Source organism: Solanum verrucosum, unplaced genomic scaffold, assembly GCF_900185275.1.
Source record: "Solanum verrucosum unplaced genomic scaffold, falcon-dt-bn FXZP01000181.1, whole genome shotgun sequence".
In the NCBI taxonomy this organism is placed as follows: Eukaryota; Viridiplantae; Streptophyta; class Magnoliopsida; order Solanales; family Solanaceae; genus Solanum; species Solanum verrucosum.
Window position 1 is genome coordinate 1,222,398 of NW_026020407.1, and position 20,744 is coordinate 1,243,141.

Genomic DNA, 20,744 nt, shown 5'->3' on the forward strand with positions numbered 1-20,744 from the left:
ATAAATTAATAACTTGACTTTCTTTTTTTTTAAAAAGAACATATAAAAAATTGATTAATCACATAAATTAAGATAAAAAAAAAAGTAATATATATTGGATTGTCCTGGCATGACCACCTAATATATAGTTTTATTTCATATGAGGCGAGGCATAAGCTTCGAGGTGCTGGACTGCTAGCACTTGAATCTTGAATTTTTTACATTTTATGAATTAATATAATAAAACATATAATGAAAATTAAGATTACAAAAAAATTATAATAAATAAAATAAAACAAGTGAAACTTAAAACGTTAATCAAAATCAACAATTAACTTAAAAAACAATCAAAATTATTCATCTCAAGAATAATTAGACTTCTTTTATAAAAAGTTAAATAGCAATTTATAAATTAACTTGTAAAAATTGTAATGAAGAAATTTTCAAACAGAAGCATCAAATCAAAGGAAGTGATGAAGAATGATACGTTCTTGCTTTGTAGAGTATCTCAGATAGTCACCTAACTAACATTTTTTTTATTCTCAGAAAGTTACTCAACTACGAGTTCTTTTATCATAAAGTCACTCAACTCTTTTTTATAACCTTAAAGTCACTCGACTATGAGTTCTTTTCTTAGAAAGTAACTCAACTCTTTTTTATAACTTCAAAGTCACTCAGCTATGACTTCTCTCAGAAAGTCACTCAATTATTGATTTTTCTCTGAGAAAGTCACTCAATTATTGTTAGTCGATTTAAACCTACTTTTGTTATGATATTTTCCTTTTTAAAAAATAAAAAAATTCATGTCAACAAATTTTAGTGAAAAATTAATTAAATAGGTTGGGTGACTTTGTAAGTAAAATATTCATAGTTGAGTGACTTTTTGAGAGAAGAACACATAGTTGAGTGACTTTCTAGGAGAAGAACTCATAGTTGAGTGACTTTCTAGAAGAAAAACTCATAGTTGAGTGACTTTCTGAGAAAAAAAATCCTTAATTGAGTGATCATCTGAAATATTATCTCTTGCTTTGTGATTTACACACATGCTCAATATCATTTGATTAATAGTTGACCCAACCCCTTGCTGTTTGAAGAAACCCTCCACTTCAATTGATATTTTTTCACGAAAAGCAGACATGAGATAAGAAATCCAGTGTTTCACTAAGATTTCGAATAGCAGTCCCGAATTCAAGTTGATTCTATTTCGACTCTTCCTCAGAGAAAGACGATCAAACAATTCTCAATCATGGTCCTTGCGGATCAGATCATCCATATAAGATATCTAATGAAACCGTCGCTGGAATTGAGATCTTATTCAAAGAGAAAGATCTCAAATATCTGGAGTTTCTTTTTGTAGCGAGAAAGGCCCTTTCTATCTTATTTGTCAAACGCGCTAGCTGCAATCAAAAAACAGCGCTAACTAGAAAATAGAAAGTGCTTCGAAAGGCGCCGGCAACCTTCTTACTGACAGCACAACTAGGTGTGGCACTCAATTAGTAGCGCTGGCACGTCACTCGGCAAAAAACCTCTTTTCTCTATTTACAAAACGTGAGTAATAGTTTTCCAAATTTGAAGAATAAATATTCATCCTCTCTATATTTCTTAAAAAATATTTTAGTATTATTTATATTATACAACATTTATAATTGACATATTATAAACGGAAAAGGGCTAAAAGTACTATCCCTGAACTATAGGAAAAGGTTTAAAAATACCCTTCTTCTAATCTTTTTAGTCTAAAAATGTCTTTCCATTAACCTTTTGGCTTACTTATACTCTTGAAACTAACAACCCTCTCTTTAGTTATTTATTTTTTAAGAATATTATTATGTGTCATTCTCTTAGTTTTTAAAAATATTATTATGAAATAAAACCTCAATCTCAATTAGAGTTTTTTTTTATAATTTATCCAAGCCAAAACAATATACCTCTTCAAGACTTCATTTTCTTTTAAATCTAGTAATATTTTGCATTTGTTGTAACCTTCTTCTTTTTTTTTTTGCTTTTTTTGAATACGGGTCCACTCCATCTCTTTAATATTTCATAAACAAATTAATAATGTCACAATCATAATAATATATTATCTTATTCATAATACATTATAATTTTTTAAAATTAGTTATCACAGAGAATTATTAGTAAAACAATTACATTATCATTTTTTTTTAAAATGGAAAATAAATATGGCTTAGGATTTATGAATAATATAATGTGTTGCTATAATTGTGTCATTACTAATATTTTTATAATATATTAATTATCTAAAACAAACTTACAAAAAATGCTAAAGCAAATACAAAAATTACTAGATTAAAAAAAATATTATTTAGTGTCTTGAAGAGGTATAAATATTTTTAGTAGAGGTGAGGCTTTTATTTATACAATGAGAAAATGACACATAATAACTATTATTTTTAAAAAATAAAATAAAGAGAGGATTGTTAGTTTCAAGGGTACAATCAGAAGGTGAATGGTGTTATGCCGTAATTTTACTGTCCTTTAGAAAAATCACTTTTTGAAATGTTCTAAGTATAAAACAATTCGAGAAAAATACTTTAAAAAGAGTCGCGACTTAATATTTTAAAGAAATTAAGAAAACTTAATTTTAAAAGGCCTTAACAGATAAACCTTTAAAAATTAGAGAGAATGGGTAAAAGGTTCTTATTTACGCTTCAAGAAGGTTTTTAAGACACTTGAAGCGCCCACTAATATGCAGTTATCCTACGACTTAGATTAAATATATTTTGACTATTTTTAGAAAAATGATCAACTTGAGAAAATAGTTAAACAAAGAATAATTTTTAATTTTTAATAAAAAAAATATTAATTGAAATATTTGAATTAAATTGCAAGTGATTAGCATTTTAACAAAAAAAAAATAGATTAATTAAAATTTATTTGACTCATAATAATTTGAACTAATTTAGTCGATAAACCAAGAGATCAGTTTAAACTAGTTAAAAGTAAGTGAAAGTTTTGAACAGAAAACATTTGAATAAGTAAATAAGGGTGCAAGAGTTGATAAAATAAAATTGATTAAAGTAAACCAACACAAAGAAAATAATTCATCATTTGGGGAGTTCAATTAAGTTATTTTAAAGTTAGAGTTAATAAAAAAAAATAGCAATAAGTAATCACAATTAAATAATCTAGGAGAATAAAGGAGAAGATAAATTTGGGCCCTTTTTTTGGGCAAACTCGTTGCTGATTTGGGCTTTTGGCTCAATTCCCATTTTTGTAAATCCCTGTTGTATATCAGTGTATATCGAATGTATACAACCCATTTTTCTGCTTTCCGAGACCTGTTTCAGCTTTCAATTTCTTGAAATGATGAGTTCAACTCGATAGTGCTGAGTTCGGGACTCCATAGCACATTCGAAATGCAAAGGGAAGAGATAGAAGGGAGTCGAATGGCCTCAAACCAAGGAGGGGTTCATGCAAGGTAAACATGGAAGAAAAATTAATACTTAACTTGTAGTAGAATTAAAATTCAAGGAAAGTTGAACATATGACATATTAAATTCCAATCTTCCACTAAATGGTTAGTAGCAAGACTCAAAAATGCACATAAATAAAGAAAAAAAAATAGTCTTTCTAAACAAATAAATGGAACCCAACAATGACTAAACTATCAATTTAAGAAGGAATGTTTAAAAAATAATAATAATAATAATAATAATAGTAAATAATAATAAGAATTATTATAGGCGACTTCACAATTACGCTAATTCTTATTTAAATTGATTAAATTTCTTAACTCCTAAACTCTCATTGTTATACAAGTAACACTTAAAATCATGTGACTAAACTATTATCTTGACAATTAACACATATCATGGAAGAACACCCTTTGGCAGTAGCAGACAAAACAATACAAATGTTATTTCTCACTACCAATGATTGACACTTAACTTTACTTTTTACTTTTTTGTCAAAAGAAAAATAATGATAATACAGTAATGTAGTCAAATGCATGTCATATCTAAAGCAATGTAATAGAATAACAAAAATCATGTTATCCACGGAACAGAGGACTCACAAGGAAGGGAGCAAACATGAGTTTAAAGGTCTACCGATTCAAACAAATAGAATGGAGAAGGAGTCCACAAGTTCAAAGTTTAGCCAAAATATTTTCAAAAAATTGTCTCAACATTTACGAGGTATCAACAAGTTCATAAAAATCTGAAAACACCTTGAGCAAACATAATGCAAGAAACGAAACTAAGAATGCAGTATTCAAAAGCTGAATTCTAACAACCAACACGAAATACATATGAGATGGAAAAGTCTAAAGAAAAGGAAAGAAAGCTATATGGCATTTACCCATCAATCTACATGTTAAGCAGTGACTAAATCAAAACAACTAAAATACTTAAAATGAACACAAAGAAAAATCGAGAATTTAAAGAAATAGTGGAAGCAGATTACCTGGTTATGGGTAGCGAACTAGAGACGACGTGTTGAAATGAACTATTTCACCACCACGTGAAAAGAACTCCAACGAAAGCTTCCGATGACAAAGAACAAAGAGGTTAAGACGAAAACTCAAGATTCGAAATTCTTAACTTAGCAACTATAGAAATCAAAATTTTTGTTATGAACCTATATCACTGTGATTTTCCTCTATCTCTCCCTCTATTTCTGTCCGTCCCTTAAATGGCACCAATATCATGTATTTATAGCAAAAAAAAATAATTTGAATTTCAATAGCCGTTTTAGCGGGAGATGAGAGATTGATTGAAAATAATGGAGGAGAAAACGAGTAAGAGAACCCCAAAAATCCGGATTCGATGTGATATCTTTCGATTCAGATTAGATTTGGGTGAGATTTTATCTAAGCCAAAGTCAACAAATCTATCCCAAAGTCTACAATATTTGAAATTTAGAGGGAGACACTTTCAATGGTGAAGAAATTAGGGTTCTTGGTATTGACTTTTGCATTTTGGAGGAAGAAGAAAAGGGAGAGGAGCTTGTCTTTGGTTGGAAAAGAATAAAAAGAAAGGAACGTGGGAGAGTATGCAATTATATGAATATTTGCAGATGTGCAAGAATTAAAAGGAGGGCCCATTATATTTAAAATTTGGTCACTTTACTTTCTATTCTAATCAAATTAGATTTATATATGACCAAGTTGAATCAAATAACTAATTCGGCCAAAATTAAAATAAGATGAATAATTATCGATTAATTATTTGAGCTTCTTAATTTAAACAAGACAAAATAATTATCAAGACTTATTCATTACTTAAAATAGAGAACTAATTATACAAAATTATAAAATTCACTAATTCAAGGAAATAAATGCGTAACTATGATAAACATTATTTGTAGGCTATTTATTAAATATTTATATAAAAGACGAAAATTATATAAACCAACATGTAAAATTATATAATTATTTCTGAAAAATACTAACCAAAACTAAATAGAAAGAGATTTTAAAATATATATTTTTTAGGATTTTTCAAAGACGATTATTTCAAATTGTTTGAAATTGAAGAAGCTCGATAGTTAACTCGAATTGCATAGGGTCAAAATTGGGTGTCAACAAATGGTAGGGTATATTTAGACTAAAAAGGTGGGTAGAAGGGTATTTTTAGACCAAAAGATGGATGGAGGTGTTTTTAGACCTTTTCCTATTGTTCAAGGATATTTTTGATCGTTTTCCGTATTATAAATCATATAAGACCATTAATTAAGTCTATTATATTCATAATTATTTTTAATGTAATATATTTATTATATTAATTTCAATTGAATAGTATTACTTTGTAACTATTATTAATGAGGTTCCATAAAAAATATTGAGATATAAGTTAGTTTTATTATAATTTATAATTGTTTTAAAAAATAATTATCATAAAAATAAAATTTGCACGCGTTAAATGTGTAATTAAATAAAAAATATCTAAAAATATATTATTGACAGGTATACTACTTCCATCCGAATGCATTATTAGAGCATTTATGGGAGCAACATAATAATTTTTGAAAGTTGAGTATTTATGTAAAATTTAAAATAAATTTATGATGATGTAATATTTATATAATTATATTTCATCAATGATTTCATCAATAAACGGGAAATAGAGTAAAAAAGAATAATAATAATAATAATAATATTTTTATTAAAAAAAGTACAATATATTTACATGGCAATGCACATGCAGCCCACTACTTACCACAAATTTGGGTGTGGCCTTTTAAGAGAAAAAATATTCCACTTTTAAAATGTCTGGGGGGTAATAGGACCCCCGTGAAATGTAAGTGTGTAGTCAAAAATTGACTAATAGATTGAGGGTTCATTTGATCATTTTCTCATTGAAAATAAGTACTTAAAATGTTTTTTATTTTACCAAATCCTTGCTTTAAAATTATTTTGACTTAAACATACTTTAAATAAGTCAATTCAAACACTCTTATCTAGGATTTGTAAAATATAGACCCATTACTAGTAAAAAAGGGAAAAAATATTTTAAGTGAGGATTGTTTTTTTTTGTCCTCCAGATGTTTGGTACCCGCGTTTGAGCTCAACTAAATTTGGATTCACGTTGAGAAGTCCTACATTTGGGGGCAGGTGGGGGTAAAGTGCTCCCTAACAAAGACAACTCCGTAGAGACTCCAACCAAAGACATTTAGTTAAGGATTAAAGAATACTTACCACTCCACCACAATCCTTGTTGGTAGTGAGAAATGATTTCTAATCCTATAGATAAATAACTCAACATTCAATCAAGTGCACCATTCAACCTTTTTCTAAGATAAGTGTCAATAAATAATTGTCACGACCCAGAGGTACCCCCTAAATGTAACATGGCATACAAGACCCCGAGATGCCTCATATAAGTCACTTAGCTTTCATAGTTAAGATAATAGAAATACGATAAGAATTAAAACATTTTAAACAGTATCAAAGTTCATAAAACGAAGCGAAAGTCTCATACAACTTGTCTCAAAAACCATCTAGTACAATAGAATATTGGAACACAAACCATACAACAATATCCAAACCATAAAATGAAAGAACATAAGAGAAATGGTGGCCAAATCCTCGAATGCTATGAGGACTCACCAATCTTCAACCTTGCATCTACTATAGATCTTAGCCATAGGGATGAGAGTCGGGAACGCCGGACCCTACATTTGGTAAGAAATGTAGGCAAGAGTCTGTGTTAGTACAAGATTGTACCAAATATGATAACTTGCATAAACATCATCGTAAGCATAAGAGTTAGACAATATAAGTCATAAGCATAATCAATGCACATAGTATATCATATCTACATATAAGAAATACTTCTTAAAGTAACCTCAAAGCATACTTAGCCAAGACATGTGTAATCCTCCACTAGTCTTACTCATCATGGATGACAATCTCAAGCAACACTCGAAGCTCATCACCTATCATAACATTTTTAGCTTATCTTTTATAGACATGGGGAATCACCTCCTTGCCTTCCTATAAAGGCGCATGGGTAGTTGCCTTTTGCCTTTCTTATATGGTCATGGGTACTGCCTCCATTTCCATCATCATATGGGATCATGGGTACTCGCCTCCATGCCCAACATTATATGACACGGGTAATTGCCTCCATGTCCAATCATCATAATAGGAATGAGGGTAGTCGCTTCTTGTTCAACTTTAAGGAATAAGGGTAGTTTCCTCTTATCCTTCTCATTTAGAGGTCAAGGGTAATCGCCTCTAGCCTCATCAATTGCTTAGTCTTTTAGCCTAGATTCATTTTAGGTGAGAAATCCTTTCAACCTAGAATCATTCAATGTGAGAAAACCTTTCCCATTCATACATAAGCAAATCATATGGGAACTATCCCTTCCACAACAATCACATCAATAATCAACAATTCATCATATATTGCTTTACTCTCAAAGCAATCTATAACATAATCATCCTACATGCTTCAATCTCAAAGAAATTCATAATGTATCTCATTCATCCTACAATAATACATCTAACCCACAACTTCTCCTTTCATGGATCAAACCCACTTATATCAAATTCATCTTAGAAACATAGGTTAAACATGGATACATGTAAATTCATCCTAAAAATATGTAATCCTATCAATTCAATCATAAAAAATCATAACCCAATCAATTGAATCAACATTCATCAAGACCCACAACACTAGAAGAAAATCCTAACTCAAATTGGGAAATTTCTACTTTTCAATTGGGGAATCTTGGGGGCTCTATGGATGAATAAAACTATCATACCTTGATATCAAAGCCCACAAGAAATTGGAGAATGGAGACTTGACCTTGAGCCCTAGCTTCACCTTCTTCTTCAACTTCTAGAGAGAGAAATATTTGGAGATGAAGAAGTTTGGGTTTCTTTTGGTGAATTTGAGATAATGAATTGAATGAACTAATTTAGGGGTTAAAATAACTTATATAGTGGTCTTAGACATAGACAAAACAATGTAGTATCAATATAAAATAATTAGGAAAAGACCCAACTGCCCCTAACTATAATTGTCGACTGTTGACCCACAACCCTACTCGACGGACCATGATCTGACTTACGGTCCGTCATTTGGGGTTAGGAAGATTGAATTTGGGGTCTTGGACCACGTACCTTGGACCACAGACCGTGGTCTGACCGACAGCCCGTTGGTCAGGCCATGGTTCCTAGACCTTTGGACAATTTTGGGTGCTAGTCCACGGACCCCCACCTACGGTCCATGGTCCTACCCATGGGCCATGGTTGACCCTCGTGGCTTGCACCTGCAACTTCTAAATTTTTGCTATATTGCCCTCTTTCGAATTCGGGGTGTTACAATAATATTAAACTAATTTTATAAAATATATACATAAAATACTTAATTTTATAATATGATCATGAATTCACATACCCCAATTTTAGTAGACGTTGGGACATTCGATATGAAATTGCAATGTGAAATTATGAGATGAAATCCGTGTTTGGACATGTGATTTAACACTGATTTCATATCATGAGATGAAATCTCAAATCTCCATAATAATTATGATTTGGAAATTTCAAATCATGATTTGAGATTTTTCAAATACAAAAATTAACCCACAAGTTTATATTTTATAAAAACAACCCCACATATATATCTACTAACCATTTATTTCATTTGTAAATCAAATTTATAATTCATATCATTACTTTTTAAACCATTTATATCTCATATAATGATTATTCTCATAAATATAAAATATATTATTACTTCAAATCAATTTCTACTTTACCATTTTTATTCACTAAATTCATTATTTTTTTTTATCAAATATATTTTCCATCAAAATTGACCAACCAATGACTAAAATTAACAATGTTGGTTCGTCTTCTCAATCATATGAACAAGAAATGTAAGTTCAACGTGAGAAGATTGTTCGTACTATGTGAGTAAATTATATTAAAGACTAGCACGCTACAATTTATGTTTAATTTAATTTGTTTATTGAATTAAAGCTTGATCAATAAATAATGTATATCTTAAGAATATCTTTGTGATAGTGTATTATGTGATTTTATAAACTTGTATTTGCTAAGGTTGTATAAAAAATTGAGATAATTTTATAACTTATGAGGTTTTTATGTTTATGAGAAAACATACAACAAAAAAAATTCAAATTGCATGTCCAAACAAAACTTCAACTTCATCTCATAATTTTATCTCAGGATTACATATCATAATTTCATATCGCATGACCGAACGAGCCCTTACTACATAAATTCGCCCCTGCCACTAAATAATTTTCTTTTAATTCAAATTGCAAAAAGAGACATATTTGACACCACACACATTATTTGAAGAATCTTAGTTTTCTTTGAAGGGAAAATGTTAAAAAATGCCCTCAAACCTCCATTTATAGTTTGGTTTCAAAAATGTCCTCGAGTCAATACTTTAGTTTAAAAATGCTATTGTATTAAATACTTTAGTCCAAAAATGTCCTTATTGTTATTTAATGACAAAAATACTCATTTTTCAAATAAATATATTTATTTATTCTTTTAACACATTATTTTTCTAATAATATCTTTCAATTTTAAGAAATGTTTATCCTACTTCAATTCAGAAAAAAATAATAAATAAAAAAATTCTTATTTTATTATAATTATTTTTTATCGTTATATAAATAAAAATTAATGACGGATATACTATTATTTTATAAATATGACATATATTATTCGTTGAAAGCGTACATGAAGTTATTCTATTTTAATTGATAAAATGAGATTAAGAAGAAAAAAATTATTTCCTATAATTTTATTTGTTAAAGTGATTTTTAAAAGAAAGAAAACTAGAATAGGGTTCTTAAATAATATTTTAATTAGAAAGAAGATGTATTTAAAAAGAAAAGAAATAGTACATTTATTCGAAAAAGGGCATTTTTAACTCATTTAGCAACTATAGGGGTATTTCTGAACCAAAGTATTAACTACAAAAATATTTTTGAACCAAAATATTAACACAAATACATTTTTAGCCAAACTATAAACGAAAGACATTTTGATCCATTTTCTCTTCTTTTAATTCAATTTGCACAAAAAAGACACATTATACACCAAACCCATTGTTTGAAGAATCTTCTTTCTTGAATAAAAAAAGGAATCTTTTTAATGTCACAATCACTTTTTTTTTGGTTCTTTCTGCAGATTCCTTGTCATTTTTGTAGGGCCATATATGGACAGTTGGACACCATTCAGTTTTGGTGAAAGATGTGCTCCATAAAATAATAACAATAAATACTCCCTCTATTTCAATTTACATGATACATTTTGTTTTTCAAGTGTTAAATAATTTAAGTTTGATCGAAAATTTTCTCATGAAATATTCAAATTTTAAAAAATGAAATTTATATATTTGTAATTACATAAAAAGTATAAGTCTCAAATCTCAATAATTGATAATTCAAAATATTTAAAAAATATAAAAAAATTTAGATCAACTAATTTGAATCTCAAAATCTAAATAAAATATGTCATATAAATTGAAAAAGAAAGCAAGTAATAAAAAAAATATAAAGTAGAGACGCGGCAGTGCTTTTTTTCTAATAGGCTTTTTAAAACACTGTATATTAATGTTTGCTTGTGTTTGTGAGAGAGAAGAAGAGGTTAGTGATGGATCTGAAAGGTACGCCGGTTGAAAATGAATACCGTATGCCTGCTGAATGGGAACCCCACTCTTGTTGTTGGATGGGTTGGCCGGTGAGAATTCTATATTCCTTCAACTCGCCAATTGTTTCACTGAGATTTATTCTTCTTGCATAATTTAATTTTTGGTTCTGGTTTTGGTTCTTTCGTTTTAGGGTTAGTTAGTTAGCTCTGTATCTGTGGTGTCTGTGTGGATTTAAGGATGATCGCTAATCATGGAGGTTTTATCTGAAAAGTTTTGTTTTGGATGGTTGCAACAAATCCTACTAGAAATGATCCAATGTTTTTTGTGGTTACCCTTGGCTGCTCCTACTCTACCCTTTTAGTTCTGTTGTAGGAGAATTTGATGAATTTCAATAGGAAGTTCATATTTGACTTGAAATCCCGAAAATTATTTCTGAAACTTCTGAAAGTTTGTGCATGAATTATAGGACTGATTTGCAAAGTTTGGTGTATTTTTGCTAAGGTGAGATTAGACTTTTATTGCTGAATATGATATAATTGTTTACCGAGCAGAAATGATATTTGACTGGGCAAATGAGTATGGAGTTGAGTTTCGATTGAACGAGCAGTTCCGTATCATTATTTAAGACATTTTTGAAAAAAAATGGGTCATTTCGCTATCGTATAAGGAAGTTACGACTCTTTTAGAGAAAATTAAAGTTGCTGGTTTCTGGTGTAAATACTCACTCGGGTTTAGCAGAAACCTCTGTTTCCATCTTGGACCATAATAGTAATACTAGTAACCGTAAAATTGATAATTAAAATAAAATAATGCATGTAAATATATATAATCTCACCCCACAGATTCTAATCGTTAGATAATTGATAAGTGAGAATGCAGCTATGCTTATCAAATATAGCATGTAATTCAGTAACATGCCAATATGTAGCTGCAAAATTAAGCATTGTGCCAATCAGGATGAATGGAATTGGTGCAACTTGTTGTTTAGTGAGTTTGCATATTATTCAGGAATGTGATTCATTGCACTTCTTGTTTAAGAGCGAATTGTCATACTTGTATTTTAAAGCTGCTCTGATGCCAGTGAGAAGGAACTTGACTCATCAGCAAACACGAACTCAGTTCCTGGTTCTCTCCTTTCTTATTATCGGTGAAAGTTATCTTTAGTTCCCTTTTGTATCATAAGTGTCAGAAGTCTCTGTTTGAAATTTTGTATTGGAGTTCCATCTTAGTAGAGTATGAACAGAGGTGGATGTATAGTATATTATACGGGTTTGGCTAAACCCAGTAGCTCCACACCTTGTATATGTGTTGGGAAATCCGCTAAATATGTACATGTATAAACTGCCAACCCAGTTGCATAAATTAGTTGTGGGTTCGATGGCAAACTAGAGTTGGTAGAACCCATAAACTTCAAATTTTAAATCTACCTCTGTGTACGGCTGGTAGAGTAGATTTCGCAATGTGAACAATCTCTTTGTTTAAACTGAAGATTTCACATTTATTAATGACATTTTATGATACCATTTGTATGGTTGACATTTTGTTATGACTTTATATTTTCTTAAAAGGCTATGTATCTTCATCCCTGGTCAATTAGTACTATATCCCAATTTTATTTCTTTTTCCTTCCCTTTCTTTTTGGCTCAACTTTCTGTGCAGCAGGATATTCTGGTAGTAATTGCTTAAAAAGAACCAGAGAAAAGTTTGGGTGTCTATTTGCTGATAGCTTTATTATTGAGATGTAGGAGCGTCCAGATAACTGGCGAAATAATGGAGTCCACGGTCAGCGTGTATTTGCAACTGTAGCATCTGCTATTTCAAGATTTGAACCAGTAACAGTCTGCGCTAGTGCTGCTCAGGTTGACAGTTTTTTGAAGGCATCCAAAAAGTTTTCTTCTCACATCATGTTAGTTTCTCTTTATTCCCTAGCATGTGGTTCTAACACACATCTATGTTGTACAGTGGGAAAATGCATGCAACTTGTTGCCTAAACATATCAGGGTTGTGGAGATGAGCATCAATGATTCTTGGTTTCGTGATACTGGTCCAACTGTGAGCTACTGTTTCCTTTCTGTGGAATTCAAATGGTATTTACTTTTAACCGTCACACCGCAGAGGAAGTTACAATTTTTATTTTTTTTTATCTTTATCTATGCAGTTTGTCATCAGAAATACCACAGCAAATGCAGAACATGCAGTGTCAAGTGTTGCAGGGATTGATTGGACCTTCAATAGCTGGGGTGGTAAGAGATTTGGATCCCACTCTTGATATCTATGAGGAACATCTATGCTGTTTTTCTTTTTTCTCGCAAAAGCTGTCAACTGGTGTCTCCTGTTCCAGGAGTTTTCACCTGTTACCTACAAAATGCAATCCGATTTCCATTAATTTTAAGGTTTTGTTTTTCCTTTGGAGGCTTAATAAATATACTCAGTCTCTGTTAGACCTGCTGTAACTAAGGTCTATAAACGCAGGAAGAAGGGTGGAAAGAAGGCCTAAGTATTACTGCTTTATTTAGTTATTACTATGTATATGTATTTTTAGCAGTTACTTAGCAGTTACATAGAAGTCAATATGGTTATTAAGGAAGACAGGCAGTTTATTCTGGAGGATATTGGTTCAGTAGTTAAACTGGAGGGTAAGGTTACTCGAAATACCTTGGTTGTTGGGTGAATTATCATTCACAGATCTTGTTTGTGTATTTGTAAATTTGTTCTATTAGTTGGTGGAAATATATAACAGTGTAGTGTGTTGTTATCTTTGTGTTGTACTTGGAAATTTACAGCATAAGGTTGGAGACTTTTTGGGTTCCTAACAGTCTCAAATCTGCAATTTACGGAACTAAAGGTTCAAACTTATGATTATCTTGTTTGTAGCAAACTATTAGTCCTCCATAGATTGATCTTTAAGCTATATGCTCTGGAGTCAGAAATGTGAGTTTTTATTGTCAAGGGAAAATTCTCATCTATCCCACTAAAGAAATCCTTTTTCCCCAAATGTCAATCATCAGATAATTTAGCTAATAGCCAATCTGACATGATGGTACTTTATGTTGACTTGTTCCTTCTCAAATGCTCGAGGCTTTCTTAGCATTCAGCTCCAGCATATGACACGATTATTCTCCCGCTTGTCATATCATATGGAATCCATAGAAATACAGTTTGATGATATGTTGAAGGACTCGGGATATTTATCTTCTGTGTTTAGTATTCTGCTTTGATTGCCTAGAACTTCCACAAAGAGAAACATACTTTAGTGTGTTTGGTTAAATCACATGTGTGCTTTGTTCTGTGACTTCTGTCTTGCCATAGTAATATTGTCTCAAAACCATATTCAGTAATATATGGTTGTCCTTGGATTTGATGCAAGATACGTTTGGTTTCTTTCGCTCTGGCAAAACACATTCATGATGGTGATATTTGAAATATATAGGTGTTGATGAGGGTTGTTACAAAGACTGGAATCTTGACCTTCTTGTTGCAAGAAAGGTCTGCAAATGTGTCTTGTTGATAGTACATTATTGGTCATTAGATACACCTCCATTGAGTTAACCATTCTGTTCTTTTGCTTAGATTTTGGCAATTGAAAAGCTCCCAAGGTTTCCGCAGTCTATGATTCTTGAAGGTGGAAGCATTCATGTTGATGGAGAAGGTAGATACATTTTATTTATTTTCTGAACTCGACTTGAATACCTTATAGTTTGAAAACGAGTCTCTTCTCCATTTCAGAGAGTTGATTTCGGTAGCTGTGATCTATTTATGAAACTACAGTCATAGACAAACTCCCGATCATCTGCCTGTAAGATATTAAGCAAGTAAAGTATTGAAGCCAAAAACCACGTCATAGCTTCTCCGTTACAAAACTTAATTATTAATTCTTGAACTATGACATCTTAAATTTTATTGCTAGTAATATAAGGTACTGAATGTGCCAACATATTGAAGTTTAGAATGCTGAAAAAAAGAGTTGAAGGTTCTGCTGGTAATTTACTTTCATCTACTTAGGCGTTTATCAGTTCCATGGGGTGTCTTTATCTGTTTTCCTTGAATCTCATATTGTATGTATTCTGAATTCATATAGCGATCTAGTGATTGTTGTTTGGATGCAAAGAACATGCTATCTTATCCTCTTTTATCCTCTCTTCAGGGACTTGTCTCGCAACAGAAGAGTGTCTCCTGAACAAAAACAGGAATCCCCATTTGTCTAAGGAACAGATTGAGAATGAACTAAAAGCATATCTTGGAGTCAGGAAGATTATTTGGCTGCCTCGAGGGTTGCTTGGTATTCATTGTGCTCATGAACTTATATTTTCCTGTGCACATAGTTAATATTAGTCAAATTGTGTCCTTGACCTGCAAAATTCCATGCTTTCATGTGGTAGTGTTGGATTTAACAAAGTTCAATCCTTGGTTGTGTCATTAGTATGATGTGCATCCATTCTCATTTTTGAATAAGACAACAGCCGTGAGAATCTTGAAATTTCCTACACCAATACAATGTGTGACATCATCGATCGCCCCTATCCTTGGTAATAGATCCAAGATACTTAAAACTTCATCTCTTTTGGATTGTCGGGATATCAAGCCTCATTTCCATGCTAGGTTCATGCGATTCATCACTGAACTTGCACGCCAAATATTCTGTCTTGGTCTTGCTCAACTTGAATCCCTTAAACTCCAGAGTCCGTCTCCAAACTTCCAACTTAGCGTTAGCTTCTATGTTGCTCGGACTCTTCACAAATGTCAAGGGGTGCGTGTTGGATTTGCCAAAAGTAGTGTATTTTTGGAGAATCCGACACGGGTGCAGCATCAAAAGTGAAGAGTCCGCGCAACTTAGTTAACTTTGCCACGAGTCTCATCAATCGGAACTATATCCTCCGCAAATAACATACATTATGGCACCGCACATTGGATTTGCCGCGTCAATTCATCCATTAACAAGCAAATAAAAATGGGCTAAGAGTTCATCACTGGTGCAACCCCATCACAACTAGGAAGTGCTCTGCGTGTCTGCCTGTCCTTACCTGGGTCTTGACTCCATCGTACATGTCCTTAATCGTCCTAGTGTACACCACATGTACACCTCTAGCCTCCGGGCATCTCCAAAGAACCTCCCTGGAAATGTTAAAGTACAAAATTAGCTAACTTAATGGTATTGACCTTTAAGTCTGAGCCAATTATAAGGATTTCATTACAAAGAAATCTTTAAAACTTGATATATCTATGTTGTTTTCATATTTGCGAAGAAGAAATTAGTTGAAGGAAAGATGAGAAGAGAATTGAATACTGAGTCGATAATAACGTTATTGCAGGATCAAAATGCCCTTTAATAATCTAAAATACTTGATATTTTAATGACAACGCGGAATCACATTCAATTTTTTTCTCTAAAGAACAATCCAAAGGAACCTACATAAAAGAATATTAATTTTAATAATCGGAATAAAGTTGGTATATTGAAATTTTGTTAGTTACTTGGAGGTTATTAACCTATAAAAAATTTCTTATTAGAGAGTTTAAGTCTCGTATTCAAATAACGTATTAGGATGTTAACTGTTCAATGAGTTCACGGTTTTATTGTTTATCTTTCAAAATTTATGCACTGATGTTTCCCTTTCTTTTTCTATTTTTTTCCAAAATAATCATAGAGAAGTGAATAGTTAGGTTTTAGTTTACTGTTGACGTTGCAGGTGATGAGGATACAAATGGTCATATCGACAACATGTGCTGTTTTGTGAAACCTGGTGTTGTTTTGTTGTCTTGGACTGATGATCTATCTGATGAACAATATGAAAGATCCTTTGAAGCACTCTCTATTCTTGAAAATACTTCTGATGCCAGTGGTAGAAAAATACAAGTGATCAAACTCCATGTACCTGGGCCACTCTATATGACAGATGAGGAAGCAGCTGGAATAGTTCAGGTAATGTTTTTGGTACCTTTTTGGTAATATTCTACAATTGTCATTCATAAAATAAAAAGAAAAAAGATAAATTGCAGAGCTGTCTAAAAATATCAATGACTCTCAAGTCAATGTTTGGTAGAATTTGTTAATATGATATAGAAATGATGATTTAATTCTCTTTTCTTTTTCTATTTATATGCAACACATTCATGGGTAGGATGGTTTTCATCAGTTGAAATTTTGGATCAAAGATCACTAAATATGGATTACATTTGTTTTTTCTATGACGCTGTCTTCCTTTCTGTTGATTACACTGGGTATGTCGTTGTCGTCGTCTTCCTCTCTGTTGAAATGTAACTTTCCTTTTGCTCACAGAACAGTAATCATAAATCTTTGTGTATAAATTAATTGAAACAACTATCCTTTTACATCACTGCATCGACTCAAAAGACGAAATCCCTAGAGAAATTGTGTGGCCTTTTAATTCCAAGCTTTTGACAGACTTCTTGGTCATGTTCTGTGAAAAGACAGAATGTAACTTGACCTTCTGTAACGACTGCTTGAATGAAATATCCATGATTCAGGGGATGCACACCTATGTCTTTCTGAAAAACATGATCCTTCGAAACTAAATTATATCTTGAGGAACATTATATTAGTGACGTTATAGATCTCATGCAATAGTAATCTTTCCAAACTCCAAAGTCCCCCAAGCACTTTTCTAGCTTCACCATTCTACTTTCTTGAGAAACTACTATCTGTAAGTAGAAAATCAAGCATCTTTCTCGGTTCTTTTTTGGGAGTCTATCATTCTGATCTCATCCTACTATTGTCTTTTACAGGATGGTAAAGCTAAACCTAGGCCGTCAGGTACAAGGCTTGCTGCTTCTTATGTAAACTTCTACATTGCTAATGGTGCAATTATTACTCCGCAATTTGGGGATAAAAAATGGGATGAAGAAGCTATTAGAGTCCTCTCACTGGCATTTCCAAATCATGAGGTAAGCAAGGAACTTGATCTGGTTGCTATTTGCAAGAGTCAGTAGTTATTGAACATAATGGAAAGACCAGTATAAAAAAGTTACCAGGCAACCCTTTGCAGTAAATATTGCTTTTCATGACCTAGAATGATAGAAGACGATAATAATAAAGTCATGAGAAAGATTCCTTCAAGAAACTCGGATGTTAGACAGAAGAATCCATTGATATAAGAAAGGAACAAACAAGACCAAGCATATGATTATAAATGATGACTATTGATGTGCTCATGCATCCACATAGTTAGTAATCGTTAAACCTACTCCTCGTACATGCACATAGTTCCAATATCATTTAGTACCCACTGATTTGGCATTGTAATTGAGAGATGCTAAATATGTGAACTTTTTTCTTAACCACTATGGTCATGAAATATTCGATGAAATGACTTGATCAATTGCAGTCTGATACTGTGATGGAAAGAAAAATTCATGCTTTAACTCATTCTTGCACCCAATATTTCGTCACGCTTGAGTTATAAAATCTGAATTTTTCCTCCAGAACTCAATTTTGAATATATGATTGGTGCAGGTTGTAGGAATTGAAGGTGCTAGGGAAATTGTACTGGCAGGTGGAAATATACATTGTATCACACAGCAGCAGCCAACCGGCCCAGAATAATCACCCAAGATTATAAATGATTCCATATCTTAGCAGATGGATAATAAGATTTGGCATTTGCAAGTGATAACATGGGAATTCTTCGCGATCACATGTTCAAGATGAGCTTTAGTTTCTGTATTTGTTTGTTCTTTCGAGATTCTGGAGTGCAAAAATAATGTCTGGATCCAGGTCAAAGTACGATTTTTTTTAAAGCCTTGGATTTTCAATAGTAACTGTTTTTTTGGATATTATACTGAAATCTAGAATGCATACTGCCTCTTGCTTGCTTTTTGAGTCGAAGATTGATGCCTACATATACAACACCAGAAGCTAAATATTTCTAGTACAATTACTTTGTCTATTAGCCAAGTCTAATCCTACTTACAACCCCAACTTTTGATACAAGGATGTAAGCATGAGATTTTTACTTGAACCTAAATCACATAACCCACGAGATGAACACTTGGCCAAATTGTAATTTACACCATGAAATTACCCGGATCTTTCAACTTGCTGGGCAACCTATTCTATATTCTGGAACAGCACTCTTCAGTAAGTGCTACCGTCTCATACTCAGTCAACCTCCTCTTATTTGTCACCATCTCCTATGCATATTTAGGGATTCCCTGCAAAATATCAACCAGAGGTAGATTAACGTTGTAACATCTCGCAACTAGAAAGAATTAGAAGGAAGTTTAAAATTTGGAAATAGTTACTTTTGGAAAGAATGAGGAAATCTGAAAATTTTTAAGTTAAAGTGAGTTTTTGGTCAACTTCAAACGGCTATAATTCCTAGCTCAGGATGATTTAGGTGTGATTCCAGATATGGTTGGAAAGACCTTGGAATGATCTTTCCAACGCCGCCAAGTTTGCGCGATTCCGAGTTTGTATGAGTAAGTTATTCCCTTTGGAAGTAGGGATGTTGGATTAAGGAAATGTCCAATCCGGAATTTTAAGGGGTATTTTAGTCTTTTCATTGCCCTATTATTTTAATCCATTTTTAGGAGTTTAATATGGGTCAAATCAGATTTTAGTCAGTTTTAGAATTTGGAATTTCACGCTAGGGATAAGGAGAAAGGAGAAGGGAAAAGAAGAAGGAGAAAAAGAGTAAATTCATCAAGATCGATCAAGAAAGTTGGTGTTTCGCCAATGATCTACTTCTATCAGGTATGTGAGGCTCTCATAACATTGGGATCGTTCTCCCACGTGCCAAGCATATTAATTTCAGTTTGGATTCGTCCTAAAAGCATTTGAATATTGATGATCTTGATATCTATCTTGAATGCATATATTGTTCTTGAATTTGACTGAGTTGGGAAGTTTCTGAGTTCGTTACGTCGCATCATAGTCGTTTCGAGTTAGGTTCTTAGGTACATTTGTTGGGTATCTGTATCTAAAAGTAATTTGGGAAAAAGAACCGAGTTTGGGTGAATTGGGGTTGAAAAACGAAGAAGAAATTTTGTAGGACGAAATTAGAGGGTGGTCGCGCGTCGCGCACCTAGGGCCCAATTTTGAAAACTTCTACTCAGCGTCGTGGAGATGACACGAGGTATTCTACCTCAAAAGACGTTTTCGAAACCAAAATTTATTATGCCTCCGTGTCGCGGATCCACCTTTAAATCTTGATTTTCGATCTTTTCTCATGTTTAGCTATCTAAAATCATTCCTAAATGACATGAGATCTTTCCAAACACCAACCCTAATCCTTGAATCCATAATTCAATTCAAGGATCAGCTAAGAGTCACGTCAAGAACAGTTAAGATCAAAGTCAAGAGAAGTCAAGAGTCTACTAAGAGAAGTTCATTTCAAGTTTTCATAAGTCTTTTACAAAAGTTTTAACTTTGTTTTAAGCCTTAAGTTTTGAGTTCAGTAAAGAGTAAAATTGAAGTTCTTTTCTTCAAAGAACTATATGGGGACTATGTATTCCCAAAGAGATTTAAAAATGTTTTCACATTTAAATAAGAACGGAAATTGAGATTTCCAAAGAGCCTTCGGGCTAGTGTTCAGCAAAGAGTAATAGCTTTCTAAATGAAGTAGGGAAACTGAGATTTCCAAGATAGCCTTTGAGCTAAGTTTTGAGCACTATTCTCAAATCACAGAAAGAAGTATG

The 20,744-nt window shown here is 32.2% G+C and overlaps 2 protein-coding genes across 5 annotated transcripts in view; both read left to right on the forward strand.

The window, feature by feature from the left end:
* Nucleotides 1-20,744, forward strand: part of LOC125840524 (uncharacterized) — a 246,636-nt gene that overhangs the window by 154,722 nt on the left and 71,170 nt on the right. The window contains exon 1 of one of the 4 annotated variants that reach the window (XM_049519498.1): nt 3,430-3,439. The exons of the other annotated variants lie outside the window; for them this stretch is intronic. The gene's annotated coding sequence lies outside the window, so the exon portion shown is untranslated. Of the gene's footprint in view, nt 1-3,429; nt 3,440-20,744 lie in introns of those variants that run through there. 4 annotated transcript variants of the gene reach the window in all.
* Nucleotides 11,038-18,842, forward strand: LOC125840523 (agmatine deiminase). The gene is made up of 10 exons (XM_049519494.1): nt 11,038-11,179; nt 12,836-12,949; nt 13,053-13,142; nt 13,249-13,333; nt 14,521-14,576; nt 14,661-14,739; nt 15,235-15,369; nt 16,778-17,010; nt 17,835-17,993; nt 18,562-18,842. Exons 1-10 carry the CDS (start codon nt 11,093-11,095, stop codon nt 18,649-18,651), a joined length of 1,128 nt encoding a protein of 375 aa, XP_049375451.1. The 5' UTR covers nt 11,038-11,092; the 3' UTR covers nt 18,652-18,842.

What these genes read in the sequence shown, in the direction of transcription:
- LOC125840523 (XM_049519494.1), top strand. Translation starts at nt 11,093, where the DNA reads ATGGATCTGAAAGGTACGCCGGTTGAAAATGAATACCGTATGCCTGCT. An exon ending in CATTCATGTTGATGGAGAAG is followed by an intron (nt 14,740 to 15,234) that starts GTAGATACATTT and finishes TCCTCTCTTCAG; the next exon opens with GGACTTGTCTCGCAACAGAA. An exon ending in AAGCAGCTGGAATAGTTCAG is followed by an intron (nt 17,011 to 17,834) that starts GTAATGTTTTTG and finishes TGTCTTTTACAG; the next exon opens with GATGGTAAAGCTAAACCTAG.